The sequence below is a fragment of the Cottoperca gobio genome, chromosome 17 (assembly GCF_900634415.1).
Source record: "Cottoperca gobio chromosome 17, fCotGob3.1, whole genome shotgun sequence".
Classification (NCBI taxonomy): Eukaryota; Metazoa; Chordata; class Actinopteri; order Perciformes; family Bovichtidae; genus Cottoperca; species Cottoperca gobio.
Window position 1 is genome coordinate 3,730,697 of NC_041371.1, and position 27,465 is coordinate 3,758,161.

At 43.7% G+C, this 27,465-nt stretch overlaps 1 protein-coding gene across 2 annotated transcripts in view; it reads right to left on the minus strand.

The window, feature by feature from the left end:
* Positions 1-3,822: 3,822 nt before the first annotated feature.
* Positions 3,823-27,465, minus strand: part of LOC115023035 (zinc finger E-box-binding homeobox 1-like) — a 51,087-nt gene continuing 27,444 nt past the window's right edge. For both annotated transcript variants that reach the window (XM_029454175.1, XM_029454176.1), the window contains 7 exons: positions 20,310-20,489; positions 13,428-13,586; positions 12,812-13,014; positions 12,141-12,267; positions 9,699-11,476; positions 9,248-9,428; positions 3,823-7,215 (listed from right to left, as the gene is read on the minus strand). In XM_029454175.1, the coding sequence (XP_029310035.1) occupies positions 6,452-7,215; positions 9,248-9,428; positions 9,699-11,476; positions 12,141-12,267; positions 12,812-13,014; positions 13,428-13,586; positions 20,310-20,489 (3,392 nt within the window). In that variant the 3' untranslated portion in view covers positions 3,823-6,451. The remainder of the gene's footprint in view (positions 7,216-9,247; positions 9,429-9,698; positions 11,477-12,140; positions 12,268-12,811; positions 13,015-13,427; positions 13,587-20,309; positions 20,490-27,465) is intronic.

The window sequence follows — 27,465 nt, forward strand, 5'->3', positions numbered from 1 at the left end:
TCAATCAAACTGTATGGGTGGTGCTTTAACATCTTCTCATTAGTTGTAAATGTCTTGAGTTTTGGAGGCTATCACTGCTCATTATGGTGTTTTCCTGAACCTCTCTTTGCTCTAAATTATTGTTGAATATATGTACTGATGTATTTGTATGTTGTTGTTTCTCTTCCTCTGCTTTCCTTAAAGAAAGTCCTAGTGCTTTTTTTATTTTAATTGTAGATATTTTTGTTCTCATCACCTTTTGTAAAGATATCTATATTTATATTTGTTTGTTGTTGCTGTTGTCCAAATTGGCGTACAAATGAGGCACTAAGGTATTATAAAACTGTAATTATGAGATATTTTTACATAGCTTCTGGTCATATACTTTGATTGTGTGGAGGAAGTGAATCTGTAAATGAAATCATTGAACAAGAGTCATAACTTACTTTACTGATGGGATGTTTGAACTGAAGGTTTGTATCATAAATAAAGTTTATTTTTATTTTTTATGAACAACATATTTTATTGTATTATTTTCAGGGTATTGTACAAAGCTAAGCGAGAAATGTGAAACTAACACATGAGAGTTTAACTGAGGCAGTTTTCATCTTGAAACATCACAAAGTACAGTGATGACATATTGAGCTAATTCTGGAGCACCAAGAAATACATAGATGTCCGTAGATACTAAAGATTGAACTGCTATATAAACAAAAAAGCCAAAACCATAAAATATGGTTCCTCACAGCACTCTCCAAAGATGAAGGAGTTGTGTCTTTCCTGTCCATTACCCTCATCTTCAGCTGCACAGCCTTCGTCTCCATCAGTCTTGCTGTGACAGGTGTGATATGTGTCTACGCATCCCAACTAATTTTGACGAATAGCTCCGCGCGTGCAGCTTCACAAACTGCATTGGCGTGAAATGAGCTTTAATTACTGCCCGTTATTACAGCTCTGACGTTGTTTGCTTTGTTTCGCTCCAGCAGACGCCTTGTGTTTGTAGATGAGCTGAATATGTTGTTGTTGCTGAAGGTGAACGACTCTGAACATCTTTGCAGGAACAGATTCATCACTAATTCAATGGAAGCGTACTGTACTGTTTAAGGCTTAGATGTGTTTATTGTAAAATCTTTATTTGGTGGTCAAGAAGTTTCCTATTCAAACCAAAGCATAATTTGAAATTAAAAAAAATTCTTAAGGGCACAAAGTTAATGTGGATCCTTCATTTCAAAACATGAGTCTTTCTAAAGGCTGCTTTCCCATCCTCCGTCCATTTACACTTAATCCACTAGTTCACATTTCTGCTTTTGTTGTGCAGCAGTAGTTTGTCTTGTGTAAAAGTGCATCATAAGATTATATGTCATTACCTGGACATCAGGAGAGTTTTCTCCCATTAAAAAGCTATTTCCACTCTTTCTAATCACCTGAAGGGTTACAGACAAAAGAAGAAAGTACCTCTTTATCCTCATGGATCTAAAACCTACATTAGAGAAATATATTTTCAGGTGGCTCAGAGAAAACACTGATTGCTTTGTGATCTCATCGGTCCGCGGACTTCTGCTGAATGTGTGCTGTCTTCTAGCGTCTTTATATTGCTTTAGATACAAATCAACAATATTCAGGGGTGAATTCACAAAGCATGGATTGCGGCCGCCGATAGCTCCATGAATTCATGTACAGTATACATAACACCAAATGCAAATTAGAGCAAATAGCTCAGGAGCACCGACACACTATTTGCTTGGCAGCACAGTTAGGGGTGAATTTGAGGAGATTTGAGAATTAGTTTGTTTTTTTCTTATTTGCACAGGTTTAGCAGCGCAAAAACTTCAGTGAATTATCCCCTCAGTGTCAAATCTCTTCCTCAGATTTAGTCAGTTTTAAGTTTTGTGTTCAGGAAAACAAACCTGATTGCACTTTATGTATTTTTATGTCCGTGCATAATAGACCCTTTTGCACAAAACGTATAACCTTTATTGAATAGGGTAGTCTCATTGAATAATGAGTAATGTGTATGTGGCACAGTGTAGGAGCATTAACATGGCTATCAGTATTTATATTGAATAACAGCTGCACAGCTGTATAGAAAGCCAGTTGAGGAAACAACTGAGGGCCTGGATGAACATGAGGGAATCAATCTTGGAGCCATTCAAAGTTGTATTTAAACAACACTGATGACGTGGAGGACTTTAATGAAGAACTTACTGATAGCCAAGGTTATTTGGCGTACTGTGTACGACTTTGAGTACAAGTAGTAGTGCACTACCATTGTGATAGGCTGTGTTTGCTGAATAAAGGGCAACATAATTGATAATTTGTGTGTTTTTTGCTTTATTTATTTGTTAATGAAACACTATTTAATTCACTTTTGTGACCATGAAGAACACAGAACTAAATTAGTGTACTTTAAGAACATTTAATCCTGTAATCCTAATGAAAAACACAATCAAACCAATAAACTAACAATGGCTGAGGTTAATTATTAAATCGATGTATGTTGTAATCATATATGTACACTGGCATAGATACCCACTTTACTTTTAATTAATTAAATAATAATCAATGACGATTTTCTTTCACCGGAAGCGTAACGATTTTATTGTGTGGTTTTTGCTTGCATTTCCTGTCTTTGAGTCTGCACCGGAAGTGACTCCACAGAAGAGACCCACTGAAGGCAGACTGTCTTTGTGCAATATGTAAACTACAAAAAACGACAACAATGAAGTTCAGTGAATAACGTTAAAACAAATTAACATCTGTACAGCTAAGCAGTCCTGGGCTTAGTCGCGTACTGTTACGCTATGTTACGCTCGGCCGCTAACTTGCTGTTGCTCCTGTAGCCGCTGCTCTAAACTTGTTTACTTCCGGTTATCGCTGAGTCGTCGATCGCTCATAGCCAATCCGATAACGATATCTTTTTTCTTCTGCCTCTGATTGGCTGAACCGTTGGAGGCCAGTCTGTGTTCACTTTGTCATGAGAGTTTGACCCTATACTGTGAGATATATAAAGATTTAAAGGTCTTAAAAATACATAATAGGAGTTTATCCATCTCCCTGATCCTTAGAAACTATTATATCTATGTGGGGAGAAAAGTCTGAAAAGAAATATGTGAACCATTGTCATACATTAATGCCTTTTAATATATTGTATTAATAAATGTGCATATTATTTTATATTTATTGCTAATCATCTGTCAGTATCTGACAGTATATAATGTTCACTCATTCACTTTCGGATATCCAGACATCTAGGGCCAGCTACTTAGTGTTTTACTTTACCCTTATTGTTATTTTTATTTACACTTATGTTTTGTATTCTTAGCATCCTGTCCTTTCCTGTGTTTCATCGTCATTGCTGTTGCTGCTATGACACCGCAATTTCCGGACACCGGATTTTCTTTTCTCATTGTATGTCCTTTTAAATTAAACCACTAATTTAAAGATAAAGATTCTCCTTAAGTCTTCCACATTTCTCCAATTCTTACTCGTAATTTCTGATGGCTGGTACTTTGTGTCAGTAGCCATCACGCTACATAATCTAATATTGATTTTATTAATCCTATGCAAATTGTATTTAAGTTTTATATTTACAATATATTATTCATATTGTATAACCTCATATTAAAATCAAGCGGTTTTAAGGTCAAATCCCTGTTTGATGCTGTAAGTAAGTAAGTCAAGAGTAATTCATGTCAAGGATGAGTAAATGCTAGTTATCAGATGTCAACCATGTTCTTCTATCCTTACATAAAACATTGCAGCTGTTTATACTGTAATACTTTTATGTTATCTTGGTAGACTGACAAAGTAGGAAGCTGAGAGGTAAAACAAGTAACTCAGGAAAGCGGTCATACATTTTATTGTGATGGGGAGTCATAAAAATGGAGCAAAACTAAAATAAAAACAATACAAAAAGACAGTGGATTTACAAAGGGTGAGGACATAACAAACGATATGCAGCCTTTGTCAGTACAATGAAACAAGTTGGCACAGAACAGAAAACAAGATGGCGGGACGATCTAAATTTGGCTTCGAAATAAAAAGGGAGGCTTCATAACAAGATCCTTCATTAAAACGGTAACGACTCATGCTTTTAAAATCACAGAGTTGTAGAATTCAGTAGCTTCATAACGACGCGAAGAGCGGATGCACATGTAACAGTTTCTATTTCTCATTTCATTCCTGTTCTTTTTTCTTCTTCTTCTTTTTTTTTTTTAGCTTAAAACAGAAATCATGTTTACAGAATACATGTTATCTTTTTTTTTTTTTTTTTGTTAAAACAAACTTCAGCTCCCAGAACCACATTTTGGGCTTTTTTGTTTGTCTTGAGATTATTTTTCATACTAAAATATATTATTGTATCAATTCAAACTACAGTAATGTACACTACAATGTGTAATAAATAACCATGAAAGAAAATATAAAAATAAGACACATAAATATAAAAAAGTCTTCTAAAAACTAAACAGGTACATTTAATCTTTTAATCTGTGAAAAGGGTTCTAATACTGCCATTGTTGAAAACAAACAAACAGAGGACACACATAAAAAACACCAAATTAAAACAGACTTATAATATAAACACTGTTTGGTAAAACCAACTGAAAACACTTTGACAGACCACATTCACTAACGTTTGTCACCTGAAGTGCGGGACAGCTTCACGCTCCTTCTCCTTCTTTTCAATATCATAATATCTGAAAACAACTGCAGACGTTTGGCTGAATTTAAAATCCTTCTGTCTTCATTTTAGTTCAAATTGATCTTGTTCCAGAGCCAACCAGGTGGAGCCGAGTGTGAAGTTACATCCCCTGCATGTTTTAGAATATTTCAATCTGTCTTTAAGCACTTATGTAAACACTTTTAACATCCGTCAGAAACTGATTATATCAAGATGACAAGGCATTTAATATCCACAGGTAGGCTCAGTCTGGACTGTATTTCTCAATGGTTATTACATATTTCCAAACTTTGACTTCTAAACTACAATTTTAAAATATTTGTAAAAATTATTTGGATGCTTTTTGTAAGCAAAAGAATTCCAAACATTTTCAGTTTCCATCTTTTCCTATGTGATGATTTGCTGCTTTTTCTCTTATATAACTTTAACAGTAAAGTTAATTTGTTTGACTTTAAGATTGCTGTACGGCCAAAACAAGACATCTAAAGACGGCATCTCGGGCTCTCGGGAAGTGATAACAGGCTAGTTTCACTATTTTCAGTCATTTCATAGACTAAACAATTAATGAATGAATTAAAGAAGCAAGTCGGTTAAACTTAGCTTAAGCCCTAATACTGTTTCCAAGCTTTCACGCAAGTTCCAAAATACTTTTAAAGGCCTCGTAAGTATTCCGATTAATTTCACAGGGAGTATCTTTCAGTAAGTGTGACAAACGAGCTGTTCTGTGCAAGTCGACAAACATTAGTCAATACGGGTCTCGTGTAGGTAACAGAGGGACATAATACTGGCTACATGTGTGAAGAAGAAATGATAACACTGTTCAATGGCACTTTTAACAGCACACAGGTCTTGCATAAGGCTGGAGGCATCGGGGTGGAGCAGGGAACAGCCCTGTTCCTTCACGTACAGTATGACTTCATATATAAGCTAATAACACTGAAACACTGACTCAGAACTAAAGTCAACCAAAGTAAGGAGAAGCTTGGTAAGAATGGGCGCATGTGTTTTTGGAACCACGGCTGAGCCGGGCGTGGTGGAGTCTGCCACCTGGAGACTCCACCCACGCGGGCTACGCCGGGTTTGCGAAACATAAGCGCCGGATGCTGGCTTTAAGTTTGTGACTCCACCTTCCCTGATAGGACAAATTTGGTTATGGCATACGGAGGCCACCTTCTCATCCCGGACTCCCCATCCCGCCCACAACCCTCCCCAAGAATACTTTGTTTTCCTTAAGGCTAACAGTCAACTGAAAACAAAAGTAAAACTAGCTAGCAAAGACTAACACTAACACAAGCAACATCCCGCTAGCTAGTGTACGTATATAACACTGAAGGGCATACGATGCATGAGGCATGTATCCGTAGGTAAACCAGGAATACTGTAGTGCAGAGGTTTTTGTTCGTAGAACTCAATAAAATACTGATTTTAGGAAACTTCATTGGCAATAAAAAGGTATAGAAATCTTCTCATCTTTACAGGTTAAAATGTTTTCAAACAAAAACAAGATTAGTAACACTGACCAACTGAAACAAACAAACAGACAGACAATAAAACAACCTGGGATGTCTCAGTAACAAGTCTAACAAGTTGACGGGTGAGTTCTGCTTTAAAATCTGTACTTCTATAAACAACTTTTAACACTGATATTTCATTTCCACAAGAAAAAAAGTCACTGTTTTCTTTTTTCTTTTTTCAAGTTCAGGCACACCTGGGTTTTTGTACACAGTAGTGGACCGTTAAGATCAGGCAACCGCCGTGACTTTGTTGATTTTTCTGCGGTTTTGTCTTAATTTACTCGGCTTCGGTAAGCGAGGCATTCGGGCCGTCTGTCCCCACTTGGGCTGCGGGTTCTGGGCTGTCTGTCCCCACTTGGGCTGCGGGTTCTGGGCTGTCTGTCCCCTCCCTGATGCTTTTGTCCGTATTTGCTTCACAGTCTGCACTTTCCTCCGTATCCACGCTCGCCGCTTCCTCCTTTTCTTCAGTCGTTTCCTCCATCTCTTCGCCCTCCATGTGATGGTCCCCGACCTCGATCTCCATCACATCACAAACGGGCTCCTCGTCCACCTTCTCTTCTTCGGCCTCTTCCTCTCCCGTCGTGTCTTCCTCCACAATCTCCTCTCCCTCCTCGTCGTCGTCCTCAAAGTTACCCTCGTAGATCTCGCAGTCGCCATCGTCCACCTGCACGACCCGGATGTCATCCATGCACATGGCCTCATCGTCCTCGTCCTCCTCTTCCTCGCTCTCCCTCTCGTCTGAGTCCAGTTGGGAGGGCGGGGTCGTGGTCCGACTGTCCGATTGCACTCCGGCGCCGGGGCTGCCGAGCTCCGACTGAACCGTGCGTGGCTCTGAACCGGAGCCGGAGTTTGGCCCGTCCTTCTTGCAGTAGGAGTAGCGGTGGTTCATGTGCTGGGAGTACGAGCCAGAGTGAGAGAAACGCTTCCCGCACTTATCACACTGATAGGGTTTCTCACCGGAGTGCAGCCTCGAGTGTTCGATCAGATGGTGTTTGTGTTTGAAGGCCTTCTTGCAGATGTTGCACTCATGGGGCCGTTTTCCTGCAGAGGAGAGAACAAAGAGTCAGATTAAGTAACACTAACTCAGCTGAAACATTCTGGTTATAGTAGTAGAGTAAAAACTGCAACTGGATAATTGCAGTGGAGGAAAGATATCATCAATAATATTCAAAATACTCAAGTGAAGTTCCAGTAAAGTGTTCATTAAATGTCTTAAAGTGATTTATGTCTTATTATCCTTTAAGGTTCCTAATCTAGGGATGTCATAACATAAACGAGAGGTTGTCGTGAGATGATTAACAGGTTAAGATTGTGCTTCAGACTTTCCTCCAGTCTCTTTCTGTTCCTCTCACGTTTTCAAAGCTAATTATTTGATGAATTGATTAGTTGAAGTGGCATCTAGTTTCATTAACAAAACTGCTGCATTAGCTATGCATGTAAGACGGAGCCTGTGAATGTGTGTTTATGTGGATGATGTCATGGCTGAACCAACACACACACGTGCACAGTCGTGCACAGTCGTGCACAGTCGTGCACAGATAACTGCTAACACATTTCAACGTGATAGTTGGAGCTTCAGGGAAAATATCCAGTTAATTCACCTCAAGGGTCTCGTTGATAAAAACTGATTCCAACTCTGAGCTGTTTACAGGCCAGCTGTCCCATAAAAGCTATAATGACACTATGTATACCGTTTAATGAGCGATGATGTCACATGTAAAGTCACGGCCTTGGAAACTAAAGCTACCTTTCGGCTAAAAAGGAAAAATACCCATTCAAATACCCCTGTCTGCTAGCTTCCAACCTGCTGTACACCAGCCTTCACCCCGGCCAGCAACCAGCCTCAACTCCGGACAATTCGCTTTGAGCTCCTCAGCCTGCCGTCTGCTCGCCTCCAGTCTGCTTCCCAGTTTGCTAGCCTCATGTCATATCCTCACCCTGGCCTGGCTATTTCCCAACGGTATTTCCTGTACTGCAGTAATCACCAGTTCCCGAGCTTCGGTAACTACTGTTTCCTGAGCTGCAGCAGTCTTCTGACCTCGAGTCCCCGGGTCGTCCCTCAAGAGCGGTGCGGTCTCCATGGCTGTATTGCAGAGGGGATCCCGTCTCCATGTTCCAGATGGGTCCTGCCTACGTCGCCGACCCCCACAGCAAACTGCCTATGTCGCAGACCTTCTGATCGTCGTGCAGAGGTCTTCCAGCACCCTGGTCACCCTGCAGATCGCCCTATCGTCTGGTCGTCCTACTGAGAAGTTCTGCCCTGCTCCTACTTCGTCAGCCTCAGGTTCCCTACTTTGGCCTGTCCAGCACCAAGGCCTTCCCCCTGAGGTTCCCTGCTCTACTCTTCAGATCTCTGGCCACTTGCCTCCTCTCGTTTCAGATCACTTCACCTTCACACTTTGTTTGTTTTTGGCATCTGCCCCGCCCTGATTAGCTTCACCTGTCCCCCATTAGCCAGCCTGCTAGCCCCCAGTGTATACCCCTGTCTGCTAGCTTCCAGCCTGCTATACACCAGCCTTTAACCCGGTCAGCCAGCAGCCCGTCTCAACTCTGGACAATTCACCTTGGGTTCCTGAGCCTGTTGCCTGTTCGGCTTGCCTTCTGGCAGATCCTGACCCTGAGGACTTTGAGCTGTCCCCTTTCCTGGTTACTCGCCTGACAAGTCTCCCAGAGGTATCACCTGTACTGCAGCAGTCATCACTCCCCGAGCCGCAGCAGCCAGCGGTTCCTGAGCTGCAGTCTTCTGTGGCTGTGCTCCAGCAATCTCCGGTTTTCTTGGTTCCACTGGCTCACCTGCCTGTCTCCCAGCCGCCTGACTCCAGTCGGTTCGTCTTCCTCTTTTGTTTGGACTTGCTGTCTGTTTCTCTGTTTCCTGCTATTATCTGCTTGCCTTCAAGACTCTAAGCCTGTGAGCTTTCTGTAATAAATCATAGAGTTCATCCTGCTGCTTTGTCATCGGTCATCTACAATTGGACCCAATGCTTCTACCTGCTCTCAGAATCTGGACATATACTCAATTATAAGTAGTAAATGTGTTCCTATGTGTGAGCCAACTTTTAATTGTAAGGCATACCTGTGTGTTCATATTTGTGCCTGAGCAGGGAGCTGCCCTTCTGGAAGACTTTGGAGCAAAGGTCACACGGGTAGACACCATTTTCCAGCCGTCGCTTCTTTATCAGTGCGGCTGAATCTGAGTCGTTCTGCTCTTCCACTGTGGAGACGCCGTCGGAGCTGCTGTCCAGCCTCTTCTCCTGCTGCAAATGGAAGAAAATTACATTAGTCAGTGTGGACAAATTATTTAATGCCATGAAAATGGTCTCAGTGCTTCCTGTTTGAATCTAAATGGACTGTGAATATTAATGTCTCCCTTTGATGGAGTTGTGCTTGAAAATATACTTCAAGTGCTGCAGTGGAGCTGATCTGTGGTCAGAGTAGTAGTAGAACAGATAGAAGAGCTTTAAATCAAGTTAAAGTCCTCGAAGAGGAAATACTGTTTGGTAAACATAATGTTTAACACTACCAACCTTATGGCCGTTCAGTACGACAGTCTTTGCTCCGGTGGCGCTGCCGGCTGTAGTGGCGTAGGTGTAGGTGAGTTGCGGGATGAGGATGGTGCGTTTCGTCGTGGTGTTGATGGCACTAAGACAGCCCAACGTGCCCTGACCAGCGATGGCCACTAACGTGGGCAGCTGTGCGGCAGTGACAATGCTGGCGATGTTGACATGTCTTCCGCTCTGAGGTGTGGTGACGTAGATGGTTCGACCCTCCAGCTGCTCCTTTCTCAGGCAGGTCAGGTTTAGGGGCTGTTCCTGCAGCTTGGCGGGAGGCGTAGTCGTTTCCAATGTTCCTGCGATATGTTTGGGAAGGGAAAGGTCAAGCGGCTCGGCCTGGGAGTCCGGGGCGTCTGGGTCTTCTGGCTCGCTCTTGATGATGATGAGGTCCCCGGTGTTGAGGCTTAGTGGTGAAGAGTCTGACGGAGAAGCGCTGCCAGATTGCGATGAGGCTTTTTGTTGGGAGCTGTCTTCCTCTGCGTCTCCATTCTGATTCGAGGCATCCTCTGAGCTGGTTTCAGTCTTCATGGAAACCGCTGTAGCTAGATTGTGGTATTTACCCACAACTGTCCCAGAGTTCATCTTTGCAAACCACTTTCTGACCACATCCACAGGAATACTGACAGACTCTGAGATCTTTGTCAGCTCCTTCTCACTTGGGTTGGCATTGGAGGAAAAGTAAGTCTTGAGGAGTGAGAGGAGATCGTCCACAGGTGGCTCCTCCAGCGTCACACCGGCCTCGCTTAGCAGAGCAGCGAATGAGGGGTCCAAAGCCGCGGAGTCAACGGCCTCCCCATTGGCTGCTTTCCGGTGCTGTAGGAGGTGTAACGCCTCCAGGTTGTCGGGACAGTCATCACATAGTAAACATGTACTGGTGCTGTTGACTTTTGGCATCTGAGCTGTTCGGACGTCTGAAGTCATTTCTCTCTGTTTGACTGCCTCTGTCTCCATGTCTGTGATGGCCACTGATTCTGGCTCTGCCTTTACAATGGAGAGGTCGGTCACCTCTGGGGTTGAGGGCCTATCTGTCTTGGTGGGGGTGGGGGCTGCAGCAGTGGTGACAGTTGGAAGGGGAGCAGGATTGGTTTTGGCAACAAGCAGTGCAGGCTGGGTAGTGGCAGTGGTGGCGGCTGCAGGACTTATGCTGTAGTTGATGATGATCTTTGTGGTGCCATCGTGATCCACGAAGGCAGGCAGGCTGATGATCTGCTGCTGGGGCTGCTGGACTACAATTCCCTGCTTCCCCTGCGTCACCACGCCATTAGCTGTACCCAGCACCTGCCTGAGCACATTTCCGTCCATCGCTACCTTGAGCACATTCTGCAAGTCGCTCAGATTGATGCTGATGGGCGACATGAGCCCGACTGTGGGTACAACCATAGTCATACCCTGAGGCAGGGTTGTGGCTGAAAGCACAGCTGGCTGTGCCGTCCCTCCGTTGGTAGCAGCTGAAGTTGCCGGTGCCGCCACCACAGGCTTGCACTCGTATTCCACAGGTTCAGATTTGATCTGGGTGACGGGGAGCTGCTCCTGGAGGGGTTTGCTTTCAGTCTTCTCTTTAAGAATCATGCGGGCCGGAGCAATTACGACCGGTGTTGCCTGAGTGGTGGGTGGGGGGGATTTGATCGATGTTCGGGCAAAGCCATTTGGGGGGACAGCACCCACACACTTCTTACTGCTGATATGGGAGCTGTAGGAGCCTGAGTGGGAGAATCGCTTCTTGCAGTTTGAGCATTCATACGGCTTCTCACCTAAGAGGGGCACACGGAAGAATGTCAAAAACAAGAACAACCCTAACCCTAACCCTAACCCTAACCCTATTACATCTTAAATGAGGTTGATTATTTAAATGACTTTTAAATGTTGTGTGCCACTTTTCTCTTTGTACAGTTGTGTTGTCAGGAGAGCTGGGTGTGGAACCTCAGTAATTGTTTGGTACTGACTGAAATGTGTATCAACAAGCACCAAAAGCTGGCACAAGTCTGGATTTGCTATTTTGTTCACTTCTTTGTTCAGATTGTTTTAGATTTTAATCAATATTTGCCCAATTATACATACTTGTTTTGGTAGAATTATATCATATTTCTCAAAATAAGGGTCTCAAATAATACTATAACCTAAATAGCCATTTTATTTTGTATCATTGTTATAGCGCCTCATTTATTTATATTGAAAGAGCAATTTAATACAAAATATTTTTTGTATTTATTCATATATTTTTTATATTATTACATTATACTAATATATTTATACTAACTATTTAATATCTAATGCAACATAGCATCCCAGAGAGAGATGACTAACTTAATGACATAATGAACTGCTGGTGATGAGAGTGTACACTTGATAATAACATCAATAAACTACAAACACAGTGATGACAGATTGTGCTAATGAGCGGGAGTGGCAGCTCACCGCTGTGAATGCGCAGGTGCTCCTTCAGGTGGTGTTTGTACTTGAAGGCCTTGGAACATTCGGTACACTTGAACTTGCGGGTTCCACCTGTTCCTCCTGATCCACCTGTCGACTGGGAAACGTGACGCTGAGACAAAAAATAAAAATAGCCGACGAGGATGAGAAGCTGCAGCATAATATATGTGACCATCAAACGTTAAAGAGTAACAGCTTTGACCTGCTTGACAGTTTCTTCAGTTTTACTGAAGGTCAAAGGTTTAAAAGCAGCATTGGCTCGTCTTTGTAGACGTTTTAGTTCATGGCGTGATTTGCAGATTGCAAAGCTGCATGTACATTTTGATTGAGCAATAAATCCCAGTGCATGAGAGAATACAACACCTTGAATTTGTCAGGTGACCAACACGCACAAAACCAAAATACAATTAAAGCAAAAAAGGCCAAAATAAAACCAGCCAATTTCCGTTTGAACACAGCAAACTGTAATCAAAAGAAACGGGCAGGATGGAAACAGGAAATGAATTCCCTCCAAACGAGAGGTCCATACATCCAGTGAAGCAGATACAATAGTGCTCTGTAGTGAAAGAAACGAGCCATGATATAAGACGTTCAATGCTGCTCACATGAGCAGAGTAAGAGCTCTGACAGGCGGTGCCTTCAGGCGCTGATGTTACCTGCTCCCTGGTGCCCCTGTGGTGGCTCATGTGCCTCTCCAGCTGTGAGCGGTAGGTGAAGGTGTAGCTGCAGTGCGAGCAGCTGTAGTTGTCCTCGCTGGTCTCGTGGCGATACTTGATGTGCTCCTTCAGCGACGCGTTGCGCTTGTAGCCCCGGGAGCAGTAAGGGCAAGTGTGCAACTGGGAGAAGGAATCTGGTGTGCCTGTGACAAGAGACATGAGGGATGCTTGAATTCTGCCATCTTTCATCCTCCTCACACAACTTTGCAACGTCTTTCGACGGCTAATTCACGCTGTGATTGGCCAGCTGTGTTGCCTCGACCTTAGCCTTCAACCGCTGCTAACGGAGCACCTGATACTAGAGGTGGAGTTGAGGATCTGGACTTTAATGTACTTTGAAGTTGGACATTGTAGCTGGATATAATAGCTAAGTAGATAAAGATATGCTGAACATGTGTGACTGTGTAACTGTGTTTTCTGGTTGTAGTGGCTGACTGGTATAGTTCAGAGTGCAGCAGTAACTAGAAATGAAGGCGTGCATGTATTTAAAAAAACTAAAGGAATATTCACAGACGCTGGATGATTGAGCAGTGGTGTGTACGTGTGTAAGTGTTACCGTTTTCGTCAGCGCCTCCGGTCTCTGCAGGACTCTGCTCATCATCAGGGGCTTCAGGGTAGATGACGGCTGTGTCTCCCTGATGGAGAATCTCATCCACTAGAGTGTCCTTCTCATCCTCCTCTTCCTCTTCCTCTTCTGACACATACTCCTCCTTCACTACAAACACACACAAACAAGGTTTTAATACAGCAGGTTTACAGACTGCAGATATTTCCTAAGCTCTCTGTTGACTGAACCAGCAGCTGTGATGTTGTTGAGCAGCACCGCCACTAGAGAGCGTCTCAGGCCGCTGAATAGTTCCTGTGATGAGCATGTTCCTCTGTTCAAACACTTTTCTGAAACCAAAGCCTGGAGAGCAAACTTTTCCCTTCACACAATAACACACAAGGCTTTGGAAAACCTTTTTTAAGGTACATGTCCTGATTATCTGAAAGATGTACAGAGCTCAGTTAAATAGAAAGACTATGGGTGGGGTAAAGAGAGGAGTGTTTGACACTCTTCACACCTACAGCTGAGGCCAGAACTCGTGCAAAACGGAGCCTCACTTATAACCACTCCAATCATTCAGCGGTCGTGACTTCTCAACCCCCATTTCTGTACAAAACCAAAGGTTTAAAAAGCCACACATGTCCTGAGCAGAAAGCCATGACCTGCGGCAGATCGTCGTCCTTCCTGCTGATGAGCATTTCAGGAATAAAAGCATCTTTAATGTGTAACTTGCTTTTCTGATCAGCTGAAGTCATGACGTGCTGATGACGTCAGAGTTCAGAGCAGCTGATTGGCTGTGCAGAGCGAGCGTGTGTTTCCCTGTAACTACAATGAGCCTTACGAGGGATAATTAGACGGCTGGACTTAATTCAGCTTCAGAGGAAACTGCGGTCTGACACCGACAGTCTGTCATTAAAGCAAACTCTATTCAAATGAACTTGGATGCATCATAAACTCATATGAAGCTGCAGAGGATGTAAACAAGTTTGACACAAAGGCTGTGATTTGCTGTTATTACTTGCCTGGATGTTTATAGAGCAGAAAGAGAGGACAGGCTTTTATTTCATTTACCATTTGTACAATCAATATGTTGAATCGACTAGGAGAAGATGTATAAGGGCTTTCTTTTAATCATTGATACAAGCAAGGGATGAAAACAACAGTACGTTTCGAAAATGTACTGCAGCTGGAAGTGACTAAAGACTGTGAAGCATTCTCAAGTTGACTCAAGTTGTACGTCACTGTATTAACACTTACAGGTTTACAGTGTAACTGGACAGGATCAACTCTGATATCAACTTCTTACACACAAGAGACACAAACATAAAGGACCAAAATCAGAGCAGCACAAGTAACTCTCTGTTATGGGTCACGTTCCAAAAACACTGGTACTACATTTCCCATAATGCAACGGGAGCATCTTTCATTCAACATCCCATCGCTCCAGGTTTAAAGTCAAGTGAGGCAAGAGTCCGCATGGTGTTATTCTTACATTAGTGTTGCCGTGTTACAGATCTGGTGTTGTGTTACGTATTAATCTTTCCAGCAACAGTTAGTAACGTATCTGTTGCAGAGACGCTTGCTCACTTTCTGTGTGTAACGTTGATAAGAGCACGTAGTGAGGTGAAACCATGGAGAACAAGCAGAGGACCGGAGCTAAAGGCCTCTTCCTGCTGAGCCTTCTCAGGGACAGGTGCAGCTGTGTGTGTGTGTGTGTGTGTGTGTGTTCATTAAGGAGAGGCGGGACTAGGCCGAGCCCTGTTAAGCCTCATTTGAAACACACAGATCTCTGCTTCCCATGATCTCATCCAAAAGCTTTCCAAATCTCTCTTTCTCCCTGTGAGAGACGCGCTCAACTAACTTTCATCATGCGTCTCTACTCATCCATCTTTCTCTTAGAACTTCTTCCTCCCTCTTAACTATCTTTCTCCTCATCCCTGCCATCTGTTCTTCGAGTACAGTCACACTCGCAGCTCCGTCTGTACACACAGGGTGTGTTGAGGCTCAGCCAGCTAACTGTAGTAAAACAACTTCTCTCTGTTTTGGCCTGAACAAGCATTTTCCCACCTAAAAATAAATACTTTTCTGACAGTGAATCAATCTAAAACGCTAGGAGGACAACCTCCTGACGAGTTATACAAACATTCTCTTTTAAACGTCAATGTGTCTGATCACACGCTGCAGGTGGCGTCGTTAAGCTGCCGTTACACTACGCTGATGCTGTCGGATAACAGAGATCATTAAAGGGATTGATTGTTGTTGTCGGTGCAGCAGCACAGCAGATATGTTTCACCTGGTAACAGAAACACAAACGTGTGTGAATAAGAACAAGTTAATAATAAGTTCAGCTGTGTCAACACACAGCAGGAGAGAATAACAATAATAATAACCGAAGGACTAAATGCTGCAGCTTTATAGATCTGAGCTGTGATGAACAGTGTTGTTGTTTGCTGAAGAACATTAGTCTGGACGTACAGTTACTAAAGGGTTTGAGTTACGGATGCAGTCTCACTTGTTACCTCCCTCTGCCCTCTTCTTCCTTTCTCCGTCTTCTCTTGTAACTTCTGCCTCCGTCGGGCTCCGCTCCTTCATCTTCTCTTTAAATCCCTTCCCTTTCTTTGTGTCTGCACCTCACCTCCCTCCTTTACATCATTTCCCTCCCCCTTCGCTGATACCCGCCTTTTGCATATTTTCCCACCACACTCTACAATTACACTTAATGCCTCACAAAAAGCTGCGCAGTAATGATGTCCAGGAGCCCACAACACACACATGTTGGATATCAGAATGGAATGAAAACAGGAAATCATGTGGCGCACACTCACAGGCTCACACACGGTTCCTCACGAGCCCAAGCACTAAAGACACACACACACACACACACACACACACTGCACTCGTATACCTTGCCAGAACCTGTCACTGTGAGTCCGTGGTGAATTTATAAGGCAGGATGGATTGGAGCTGCAGTGCGGCCCAGACTGCAGGGGGAGTCGCGGACACTAATCTCTCACCAGAGGACCAATTCAACACCAGCTGCTCTACCTGCGTTCTCCTCTCGCCTCACACGGGGAGGGAAGAAAGGAGTGAAAGTCACACAATCCAACGAGGTTCCCAACGAGGCCCGACAGCGCTGCACGATTTCAGGACTTTTCCATGACTTCCCACCGTCGGAGCTGCACACACACACACACACACACACACACACACACACACACTGCAGACGTTTCTCCTTCCTGGTTTGTTAATGTTTTTCTAAAGGAGTCAGCAGGCTGCTTTCTACTGCAGCTGTAAAACAACAGGTGATGACTCGAGTCAACAACATTACGGTCCACTCAATTACTGAAGTGCCTTTAACCCTCCGGACTACATAGATTACTATCCTACACTATCCCCATGAGAAGCACCTGATGGTGAGGCTCAAGGGTTGGAGACAGTATTTAGAACTGCTGTCTGCTGCACGCTGCACATTCTCCTCATGCTGCACAATTCTGCACCAAAAGTGCTGCAAGCAATAAACTCGGGAGTGCCCCTTTAAATCTATGCGTTTACCAGAGATGTGCTCATAAAGTTCAGAAGAAATAAGTCATTCAGGATTCAAGAAATGACGAATCTGATCTAAAGACATCTTAGTCCTACAGAGATGAATGTAGAGGGAGGAACAGCTGGTGAACGGACGATGAGAAGAATACGCACAATAATAAAATAATGTGAAATTAAAAAACGTCTTTTGCTTCAATCTGCTCGTATTTTAATAAACATCTACTGAATCACTCACTCATCACCAGATATCATCATCTGTTTACATAATGTATTATTATTTAACAAACAATTATTACAATAGTTGTTAAAAAAGGAAAACAAATATGGAGCCTGCTCATAATTCATATTTGAGGCTGAACCTGACTTAAAGGATTCCTTAAATAGTGTTATCTAATAATGTTTCTTATGTTGCTTTAAAGAAATGCTTTTGTGTACACACTACAGTAATGTCAGCACGCTGTAAACCTGCCGGAGCAAAGAGACGGTGGAGAAGAAGTTACAGAAGTTAGTTTGTCCAAAAAAGTCAAATAGGCGACGCTAATGTCAAGTTTAAAGAACAACAACAAGCTCAGCAAACCCTCTGTGCATAATTAAGGGCTAATAATACCCAAAGCCGGAGCCCCACCGATCACTTCAAACACCGAGGAGAAGCTTTCATACAATATCTGTGTTTGGATTCTGAGCAGAAGAAGAAGAAAATAGGGAAACAAAGGCAAAGACGGCAAGCTGGAAGAATACAAAGAGATGAAAAGAGGCCAGTGACTGCAGAGAAAACAGCAAGTACACAGAGGAGAAAGGAGAGCGAGAGCGAGCAGCACTCATGAGCACCGCTCACACCATGTAAGGCTTTATTCAGAAACAATGAAACAAGCCTTGAGAGCAATATCTCTCGGTGTCACATTCTCGCCGTCTCCATGGTTTTAGTGTTTCCTGCTTGGCTGTAACTGACTGCTGTTGAGATGAAGGCAGATGCTTGCGTAGGCTGAGCTGTCGAGGATTAAAAAAGCATTGAGAAGCCAATCAGCCTGTTGGTTCTGCCTCTGCTTATTAAATGTTCTGGTAGTTCTGTTGCTTGGTGCGAAGGTGTGTCGTGTTATTGAACGTGTGCTCGTGTGGGTAAGTGCTGATCCTGCAAACGGTCGTATGGAGGTTTGAGCTGAAGAGTTTTAAGGAGCTTTCTAAAGATGTCTGCAAGTGAATTTAAAAACAACAACTAAACAAAGACTCAGAACCGCCCAAAAAACTATTTCTGTCTGCAGCTGGTGGAACTTGTGAAACTACAAATGAGTAGAATAAGAGGAAGGAAAGCAGGAAACTGATCGATAAGATGAGTTAAATAAAGCAGACGTGATCCTTCATGACTAAACGTGTTGTGTGGACATGCAGTGCAAACAGTCCCAGCACCGTCCCAGCAGTGAGGGAGCTCATTCCCGTCTCTGCTGCACAGGTGGAATCACATCAGGTGGAATGAATCGTTGATCAATAGAGAAATACTTGTTAATGTGCAAAACATCATTTGTCTCCTGATTAGATGAGCTGTACGACGGGGTCAGGAGGTCGAGTGTCTCCTTGCATGTTGTAAAAGCACAAAACAAAACATTGGAATATAATCAGCTGAGTCATTTGAATGAATGATTAAAAGATGTTGCAACAGAGTTATAAGATGCATTTAAGAAAAGGAGGTAAAGTCAAGACAACATTACTGAGTATGTGTCATCTCCTGATACTCATTTTAAGGCCTTATATTTGTGTGATGTAATATTTCTGCAGACTTGGCGCCCTGACAGTACAGCGGGCGCTGACTGAGTCATTCAGTTTGAACGGAGACTCCAGTCTGAGGACGGAGATGACAAGTAATGATGTTGTTTTATCAGAGAAGGACGGACAGAGGGATAATCTATTCAAAGGATGCCTGTGTGAGTGTGTGTGTGTGTGTGTGTGTGTGTGTGTGGAGAGAAGATTAGCCTTAACGCTGCAGTGTTGTACAGACAGTCAGAGGGGAGATGAGCGCACAACATCTAGCTGTGTGAGCGAGCAGGCTGAGACGAGGATTGAACTAATCTGATCAAAGAGAGCGGGCGGATGTACACGGACGGGGAAATCATCAATGGTAAATAATACACCAAGAAAAGCGTTGTAATATGGATCTGACACAAATCCTGGTCGTAAGCTGTGTCAGACTTTACAATATGCATTTTCTAGGCAAATCAGATGTTTCCGTGACTCCTGGAGGCAGTGTATTCTGCATCACAAGGACACTTTGACCTGCTGACTGCAGGACTGGGGATCGAACCACTGACCCTCCAACCGCTGGACGACCACTCCACCTCCTGAGCCACAGCCTCCCTCTGAATTGGAGTGTTTGTGGACGCGTCTCACAGAACGATCAGTAACGCTTCTCTCACAACTTTCACCTGACAGGGTGTTTCCACAGGTTAAGAGAAGATACAACAACAAAAACCTCTTGCAGGTTGTACAATACAGGAAACACTAAACATAGCGTTATGAAAACATCAATACTGATCATTTGACTTGTCTATACATTACTATAAGCTTCACTTCTCTGCTTTAAAGCTCTGACTGGATCACCTGTCATCCCTTCTCATCTGGCGCAGTAATCTCACCCGAGCATCTCTTGTATTTGCATTGTAATGCGTGCTGTGTGAAGCACTGTGCCTCTTATGCTGCTGCCATACTGAAGGAAAGCAAGCGTTCACACAGACAGCTGACCCAGATATCAGTACAAATCTCTGCTCTGCTTTTAAATCTGCTTGATTGTTTTCTGTCATGGGTGTAAAAGGTTGCATCGTACAGGAACTCAGACAGCAGCAGCAAAGAAGTTCAACGATCTTGATATCAGCTGAACACGCCTCGTGCGTTTATCCTGCAGGCATCTCGCCGTCACATTATTCAATTAAGGTTAAAGTTACTTTTATTACTAAAGTAAGAGGCAAAGACTTGCACTGTAGATGCACTTCAGCTGATGCAGTACTGCTTCACGTTAAGACACAAGCACCACAGTGAACATAACCTTCTGTTCTCATTTGGTTCCACTTGACAGCCATTGCGTGGATAATCTCACCACCTGTTTTAAAGTATTCACTGAAACAGAAGAGCCTCCGCATGACCATATAAAGATGAGAGCACTAGCATACACAGGCTGACTCACATTATTTATGGAGCTTTTTAAGCTTCACTTACAGTGATGGAGGTTATAACACATGCCAACCTTATGGACACCTTTGTGCACATCACTGGCTGTAACTGTGTAACACGGTCCACTCTGCAGACCGGCTGGGAGGATCTGTGTACTACCAACTTCCATGGTGTGTCATGTTTCTGTCTCACCTCCATTCAAAGAGCCGTTGTGGGGTAATACTGTTGTGGCATAGTCGTGGCCGTCCTGCGGTTTGGTCCCGTCAGCGCTGGGCACCTCAGTCTCCAGCAGGCTGTCCTCCTCCACAATGTGTAGCTTGTCCTCGTCGTCAGAGTCCGAACTGGCCTCCAAGCCATTGTTGAATTCTGTCACTGCCGAGAAGAGACACAAGAGATGGAAGATGATGTAACTTGCACCACTTAGATTCTAACATTTTACATGTAGAGCTCATTCTGATTCCCAGCGCTGAACATCCCCCTGCTGCTGTAATCAGTGTCTGATTTACATCAAGGATGCAGAAAATAGGCAATTAGCTGCTATTACTACTGAGTGCCAAACATGACATCAGTGTGATCAGCATGTGAGCTGCGAGGGGGGGAAGCACAGTAATGTGCCTCTAGTGGAAGGACTGCAGTCTGAATGATTGCCCCCCTAAGTGTCTCTCCTTCAAGCATAGACAACCCCTCTGGAAGTCTTACGACTAAACCAAAACACGCGATGCTCTACTTACTAATGCTACAACAACACACAATGAGCTACATGGCTCTACAGCGCAGAAACAAGTTATGTTTGTGTGTGCTTCAGCGTGAACAGATAATAAAGGTGGCATTGTGTGATCTAACGCTCTCTAAAATGCAGTTATGGATGAATACAGCACTGCCCACGCGAGCCTTGTACTGTAGAAATGTGTCAATTATGGCAGCCATAAAGATGCAGTGACCTTTATGGTAATTGCATCAAGACCAGAGCCGCACCTGTGCTACAATACATAACCCTGCTGACCAATTAGGAAAAAGGTGGGTTATGAAATGTGGGTTATGAGCTCAACCGTAGTGCGGCGCAGATCAGATGCACCGTACCTGCGATGTGCTGCATCCGTTAGACTGAGACACAGACACAGTCAGATCTTATGTCTGTTGATATTCAAAGTAAAAATAAGCACCGAAAGTGAGGAAGGAAACTGCACTCTGAAATCACAGAGCAAGACAGGTGTTCTCTCTCTTTCAGGAGGGAAAAGTTTCTCTTCATGTGCAGAAGACATTAAAGAAAAGGACAAACTGCCGCCAACAGGGTAAATAAATCCCTGGTATCAGCCTCAGAGAGCAAATCTATTGTGCACTGTGCAGTCGATGGGTTTGTCTGTGGGGTGCAGCTCCTAAATGGCAGCTCGGGTGAAAAATGAACCAACTAGACTGGTCTGAATGTGTGTGTGTGTGTGTGTGTGTGTTTAGTACAAAAGTTGTAGATGAAGGAGGCGTGAAGGTATACGGAGAAGTGATGATGAGCACTGTGCTGCAGGTATCTAATTGTTTTTCACTGTCAGCATGTGAGCACTTATACCTGTGTGTGCACAAATAAGTATATAAGTATGTGAGTGTGTGCAAGTGTGTGTATGCCTCTCCGCAGGGTAGCTGTACGTCTTAGCGGAGGTGCTGAAGACGCCTAATGAGGAGGAAAGCTTGGGTTGTTTGTTCAACGGTGACAGGTGCACACACACACACACACACACACACACACACACACACACACACACACACACACACACAGGTCCCAAACCACAAAATAAGCTCTATGTGTGTGTGTGTGTGTGTGTGTGTGTGTGTGTGTGTGTGTGTGTGTGTGTGTGTGCCTAAGTGGAGTTCTGCACCTCTGCATAAAATGGGGAAGCTATTTCAGGGAGTGCCGTTAACTGTTCATACACCCTTGCAGCATGCACATACTGCAGACCAGATGACACACACACACACACACACACACACACACACACACACACACACACCTATAGTACAGCACCTACGTCTCAGACATACTCTGTGCACACACTTTCTACACCAACACACACACACACACACACACACACACACACACTCCTCCAGGAGAGATGCAGTGCTTTCCGGAGACAATGCTGTCACTGCTCCAGACAGACGAGTGTGTGTGTGTGTGTGTGTGTGTGTGTGTGTGTGTGTGTGTGTGTGTGTGTGTGTGTGTGTGTGTCGGGAGGGGTGAGATCGATGTGAGAGGCTGGAGCAGAAAGAGAGGAGCATAACATGTGTGTGTGCAGGAGCCAGATGATGGAGAGAAACATGATGTGTGCTGGTTGCATGTTAAAGGTTGAGGCTTGACGTTAGCTCAGAGCTCTGAGACGATCACCGTCAGCTGCGTCTGCATTTTCATTATTAGTTCAGATTATTCCCCTGAAATATTCTTCTAAAACAAAATGGCAGAAAACAGAGAAATGTAATGTAACTGCTTCTTATGTCCTGCGGCTCAGCCTTCTCACACACTACCATCAGCTGAGGGAAGGACTACCTGAGTGCAGTGTGCAGATCAGTGGAGTAGTTAATAACTCACACACGCTGCTCCACTGCAGGCGGCGTACGAATCAAACAATCTGTTTCGTCTTCATTCAGACAAAAGCTCACGTTATGAACCGGACAGGCTCGCGGCATTTCCAATAATAGAGTTCAGCCTGTTGAGTTATTCTGAACGGTGGCTGCAGGGAGCAGCAGCTGATCAGACCGCTTGAGAGGGCATCACATCCTCAGACTCTCTGTTCATCAGGCAGTCAAGTTGCTCTTGCTTGGATTTTGTAATAGTTTTCTCTATTAGTCCAGACTTCTGCATGGTAAGGAGAAAGAAGTCTCTGTTGCATCTACAATATTACAATGAGTCCCTTTAGTCAGACAATACTTGCTTAGCTGTTTTATAGAATCTGAGCAACAGACACACGCTTGTAAATGAGTAAATCATAATGTTTATTTAAACTACACGAAGCAAAACTGTAGAAATTCCAGCATCAAGTGTCTTATCTGTAGTTTAGATTGTGTAAACATGTTCTATCTGCCTTAATACATGTCTGGTGTCAGGTACGTACGTCACTCCTACTTTCTAAAAGAGAGTGACAAAGCAAAATGCAAAAACTAAGCACAAACTGTGGAAAACAAAAGTAAAATAGCGCTCAGTCTGTGGAGAAATGTGAACAGTAACATTAGATCAGATGATCTGGAGCTGTAGAGCATGCTGACTACAGATGAGCCTAAAGTTAATGATCATCATGTGCTCTGTCTGCTCTCTCTCGAGTGCAGGTATCATAACACCAGACAGGGGGCAGTGCTGAGCAGTGCTCCCAACACATGTGATGTAAACAACACAACTGTCAGTCTGTGAGGAGCTGTGTTTTACCTCCAGTGTTCCTTTCCCTCCTCCGCCCACCTGCACTTCCTCCCCTCGTCAGATCACTTTGTATTTAAAACCTGCGATGTTCAGTTATTTCTCCAAGCTCCTGTTACCGGCCGTCTCCTGTAGCGGAGCGTCCTACTACAACTGTGTTGTTTGTGTGTTTTAACCACATCATCATGACAATGAGTGAAATGAACTGTTAATCCTCCATCTGGAGGTCTGCAAAGAGGAGGCCAGCTGAGAGAGGAAGAGGGAAGTCTAGACGAGAGCATTCCTCCCTTCCTGCCATCCATCGCTTTGATTAAGAATCTCATACTCATACTTCAAACTCATATTTATTCTGATTACAAATTGGATTTCTGCCACTTCAAGTCATAAAACATGATGTGTGTGTGGAAACATGTTCATTAATCAATGCACTAATCTCCTGCATTTAATATAATACATAACTTTATGTACGCAAACAACTGAAGAGACAAAGGAGTCATAAAAACAGATCTAGTTCAGCTTCCTTTGATAAAGAAGAAAGATTATGACCAGGTGTGTGTTCAGTATTTGTGTTAGCAGCTGACTTCCGTTCTCACCTCGTTCAAACACATTTCCAGACATAAAGTCATGAATTCAAACACTTTGTTTACATTGAGACGAGAAGCGTACGCCACCAAATACAAAAGCGCTGCTTTTATTGTAGGTGCGCGTTGCAGGGTGAATATTTGTCCTCAATTAAAACAAGAGAAGCGTTGCAGAGAGAGTGAGAGCAACAAGTCAGAGGATGGAATTCATAATATCCTGTCTGCCTCGTCCGACTTTATTTGATCTGACCTTCATTTAATCACAAAGAAACAGATGTAATGTCAAAATATTTGCAATAAGACCGTAACAAGGAAGCAGCGGCGGTGATAAACAAGAAAAGTCACCTCAATAAACACAAAACAAACCAAACAACGCTCAATGCTCCATCTTCTCTGTGCTGTATACAGATGTACCTCCTGAACTTCCTTCACATAGTTTCTTTGTTTACCTTTAAATGCCTACAAACAGGCAGAACATAGAGGCCGTCAGTGTCTCCGTGAGCCAGACCTCCGTGCACCTGACCCTGGAGGGGGAAATGATGTGTGTGACACACCACAACACACCGCTGACTGGACCACATGGCCTGCTATCTGCTGGGTCAAAGGTCGGCTGCTGTGCAGTGGGACGAGGAGGGCGAAGCTAACAGTACAAGATAACTAATAAAAAGTGAATAACTCGTCACCGTTAATCAGTCGCTGAACACTTGGTGATTACATCCTTCAGCTGAGCAAACACTCTTTGTACTGCACATGAATGAAACCGAGTCAACTCCTTTATTTATGATGCATTATTGCAAAGTGCCGACCAAAGAAACACGTGTGAGCAAAACATCACACCGCATGACAAGACCACAGCTAGTGTTAAGTGTGTGTGTGTGTGTGTGTGTGTGTGTGTGTTTGTGTTGACCCGGTGCAGCTGTGCAGCACAGGACCTCTGCCAAGCCCCTAACAGACAATTACACCACTGTGTGTGTGTGTGTGTGTGTGTGTGTGTGTGTGGCACACCAAACACAAGAGTGAACATCACCAAAGCTGTCTGTCTGCTACTAGATGTGACCAGACTTTAACATGGCGAGCAGCTGCAGAGACGGCCCTCTTAAAGAGACAGTGACACATTTAATTTGTAAATTTGTCCTAAAATCATTACAGCAATAACTTTTCATTATACACGTAACAATCAATTCAACAATAATATCAACATTTAAATGTGACACCTTCACCGTGAAAACATCATGACGTAGTCTCAACAGCCAGTGGAAATGTTTAGAGATGCAATAATTAATATATTAATCAATTAGTTGACTGATAAAGAATGAATTGGCCGATATCTAGATAACGAGGTCGAAAGAGGCGGACATTTTAACCGATTTAAAGCGTTCATCAGATGACTCAATAATGAAATGGTCTTTAGTTGCAGCCCTACTTAAGTTTCTATAATGAAGACAACATTTCCCATAAGTCATTTTGCTTCCTCTACACACGTTTGAGGTGATGTTTGCAGCAGATTTGAACTCTCTGTCTGTTTGTGCTGTAAAGCGATCAAACTGATTGGATGTAAAACGCACCACAAACACCAGCAGAGACAAATAATCTTCTCTGCAATCTGTATGTGTTCAACATGTCACCGCCTTCGTCTGCCTTCTAGGTTTAAAACACACACACACACCGGCTTGCAGGACTGGAAGCTGTTAACTATGCGTCTGAGTCATATTCCTGGTGTCTGTTAAAAGTCAACATCATGAGGTAAGAGGCTGCGTCATCTGCACGGGAGAGGAGGGGTGTGGTCACGCACTTCTCTGGCACACCGCACCTTGTTTCCATCTTAACTCAATACAGCCAACAACCTCTGGATAAGCACAAACACTGCAGAGCTATAAATGCACCATCTCCACACACACACACACACACACACACACACACACACACACACACACACACACACACACACACAGGAAAGCCCCTCTTGTTGCAGCCAGCAATGTAAGCCAGAGGTTGAGGACTCCCCCCCCCCAGAGCATCTGCCACGTTTATGTTCATATGTGTGTGTTTGTTACAGTGAGAGAGAGAGAGAGAGAGAGAGAGAGAGAGAGAGAGAGAGGGGAGAGATGGAGACGAGATGAGCCTCTCATGTGTGCATGTTTGATGTTAATAATGTACAGTAATCTTTATAATTCACTCTGGTAAGTCACTGAAGCCTGACGTGTTTTAGGAATTGTGTGTGTGTCCACAGAGTAATCAGGACTCTCACTGTGCTTGGCCAGGTGGATCAATAGAAATAAGGTTCGCTCTCGAAAACAGGTAGAAAAGAAGAGAGATAGAGATAGGGTGACATAGCTAGCATAAGGTAGATGAGATGAAATCAATTAGCGATCTCTATAGAGCTATAGAAAAATCGTCTATATATCTATGTCTCATCTCTCATAGTCATTCTAGAGAGGATATCTCTATATCTCTCTCTGTTCTTCTCTCTCTCTATCTCTCTCTCTCTATCTATCTTCTCTTCTCTTTCTCCTCTCATACTCTATTCTCGCTCTCTCTCTCTCTCTCTCTCTTCTCTTCCTCTCTTCCCTCTCTCTCTCCCTCTCTCTCTCTCTCTCTCTGTCTGTTGCTCTCTCTGTCTGTCTTTCTCTCTCTCTCTCTTTGTCTCCTCTCTCTCTGTCTTCTCTGTCTCTCTCTCTCGTCTCTCTCTCTGTGTTCTCTCTCTCTCTTCTTTCTCTCTCTCTCTCTCTCTCTCTGTCTCTCTCTCTCTCTTGTTCGTCTCTCTCTCTTCTGTCTCTCTTCTCTCTCTCTGTGTTCTCTCTCTCTCTCTCTCTCTCTCTCTCTGTCTCTCTCTCTCTCTCTCCTTCTGTCTGTCTGTCTCTCTCTCTCTGTGTCTCTCTCTCTGTCTGTCTGTCTGTCTCTCTCTCTCTCTGTGTCTCTCTCTCTCTCTCTCTGTCTCTCTCTCTCTCCCTCTCTGTCTCTCTCTCTCTCTCGGTCTCTCTGTCTCTCTCTCTGTCTCTCTGTCTCTCTCTCTCTCTGTCTCTCTCTCTCTCCCTCTCTGTCTCTCTCTCTCCCCTCTCTGTCTCTCTCTCTCTGTGTGTCTCTCTCTCTCTCTGTCTGTCTGTCTGTCTGTCTGTCTGTCTGTCTGTCTGTCTGTCTGTCTGTCTGTCAGTCAGAACTGTGGGTCAGAGTTGTGGAATATGAAATCATCCCTCTTTGCTACACCTTAGCATTTCTAACCCTCGTTGTACAAACCTACAGGTATGTGTTCTCTTATCGGTATTGACCGTGAGAAGCAGGTAATTATCGGGAATCAGTTTTCTTTTATTCATAGAATACAAAGTTCCAAAGGCGTCAACATCTGGTCTCTTCCAAGCGACATACAACATGTGAACTG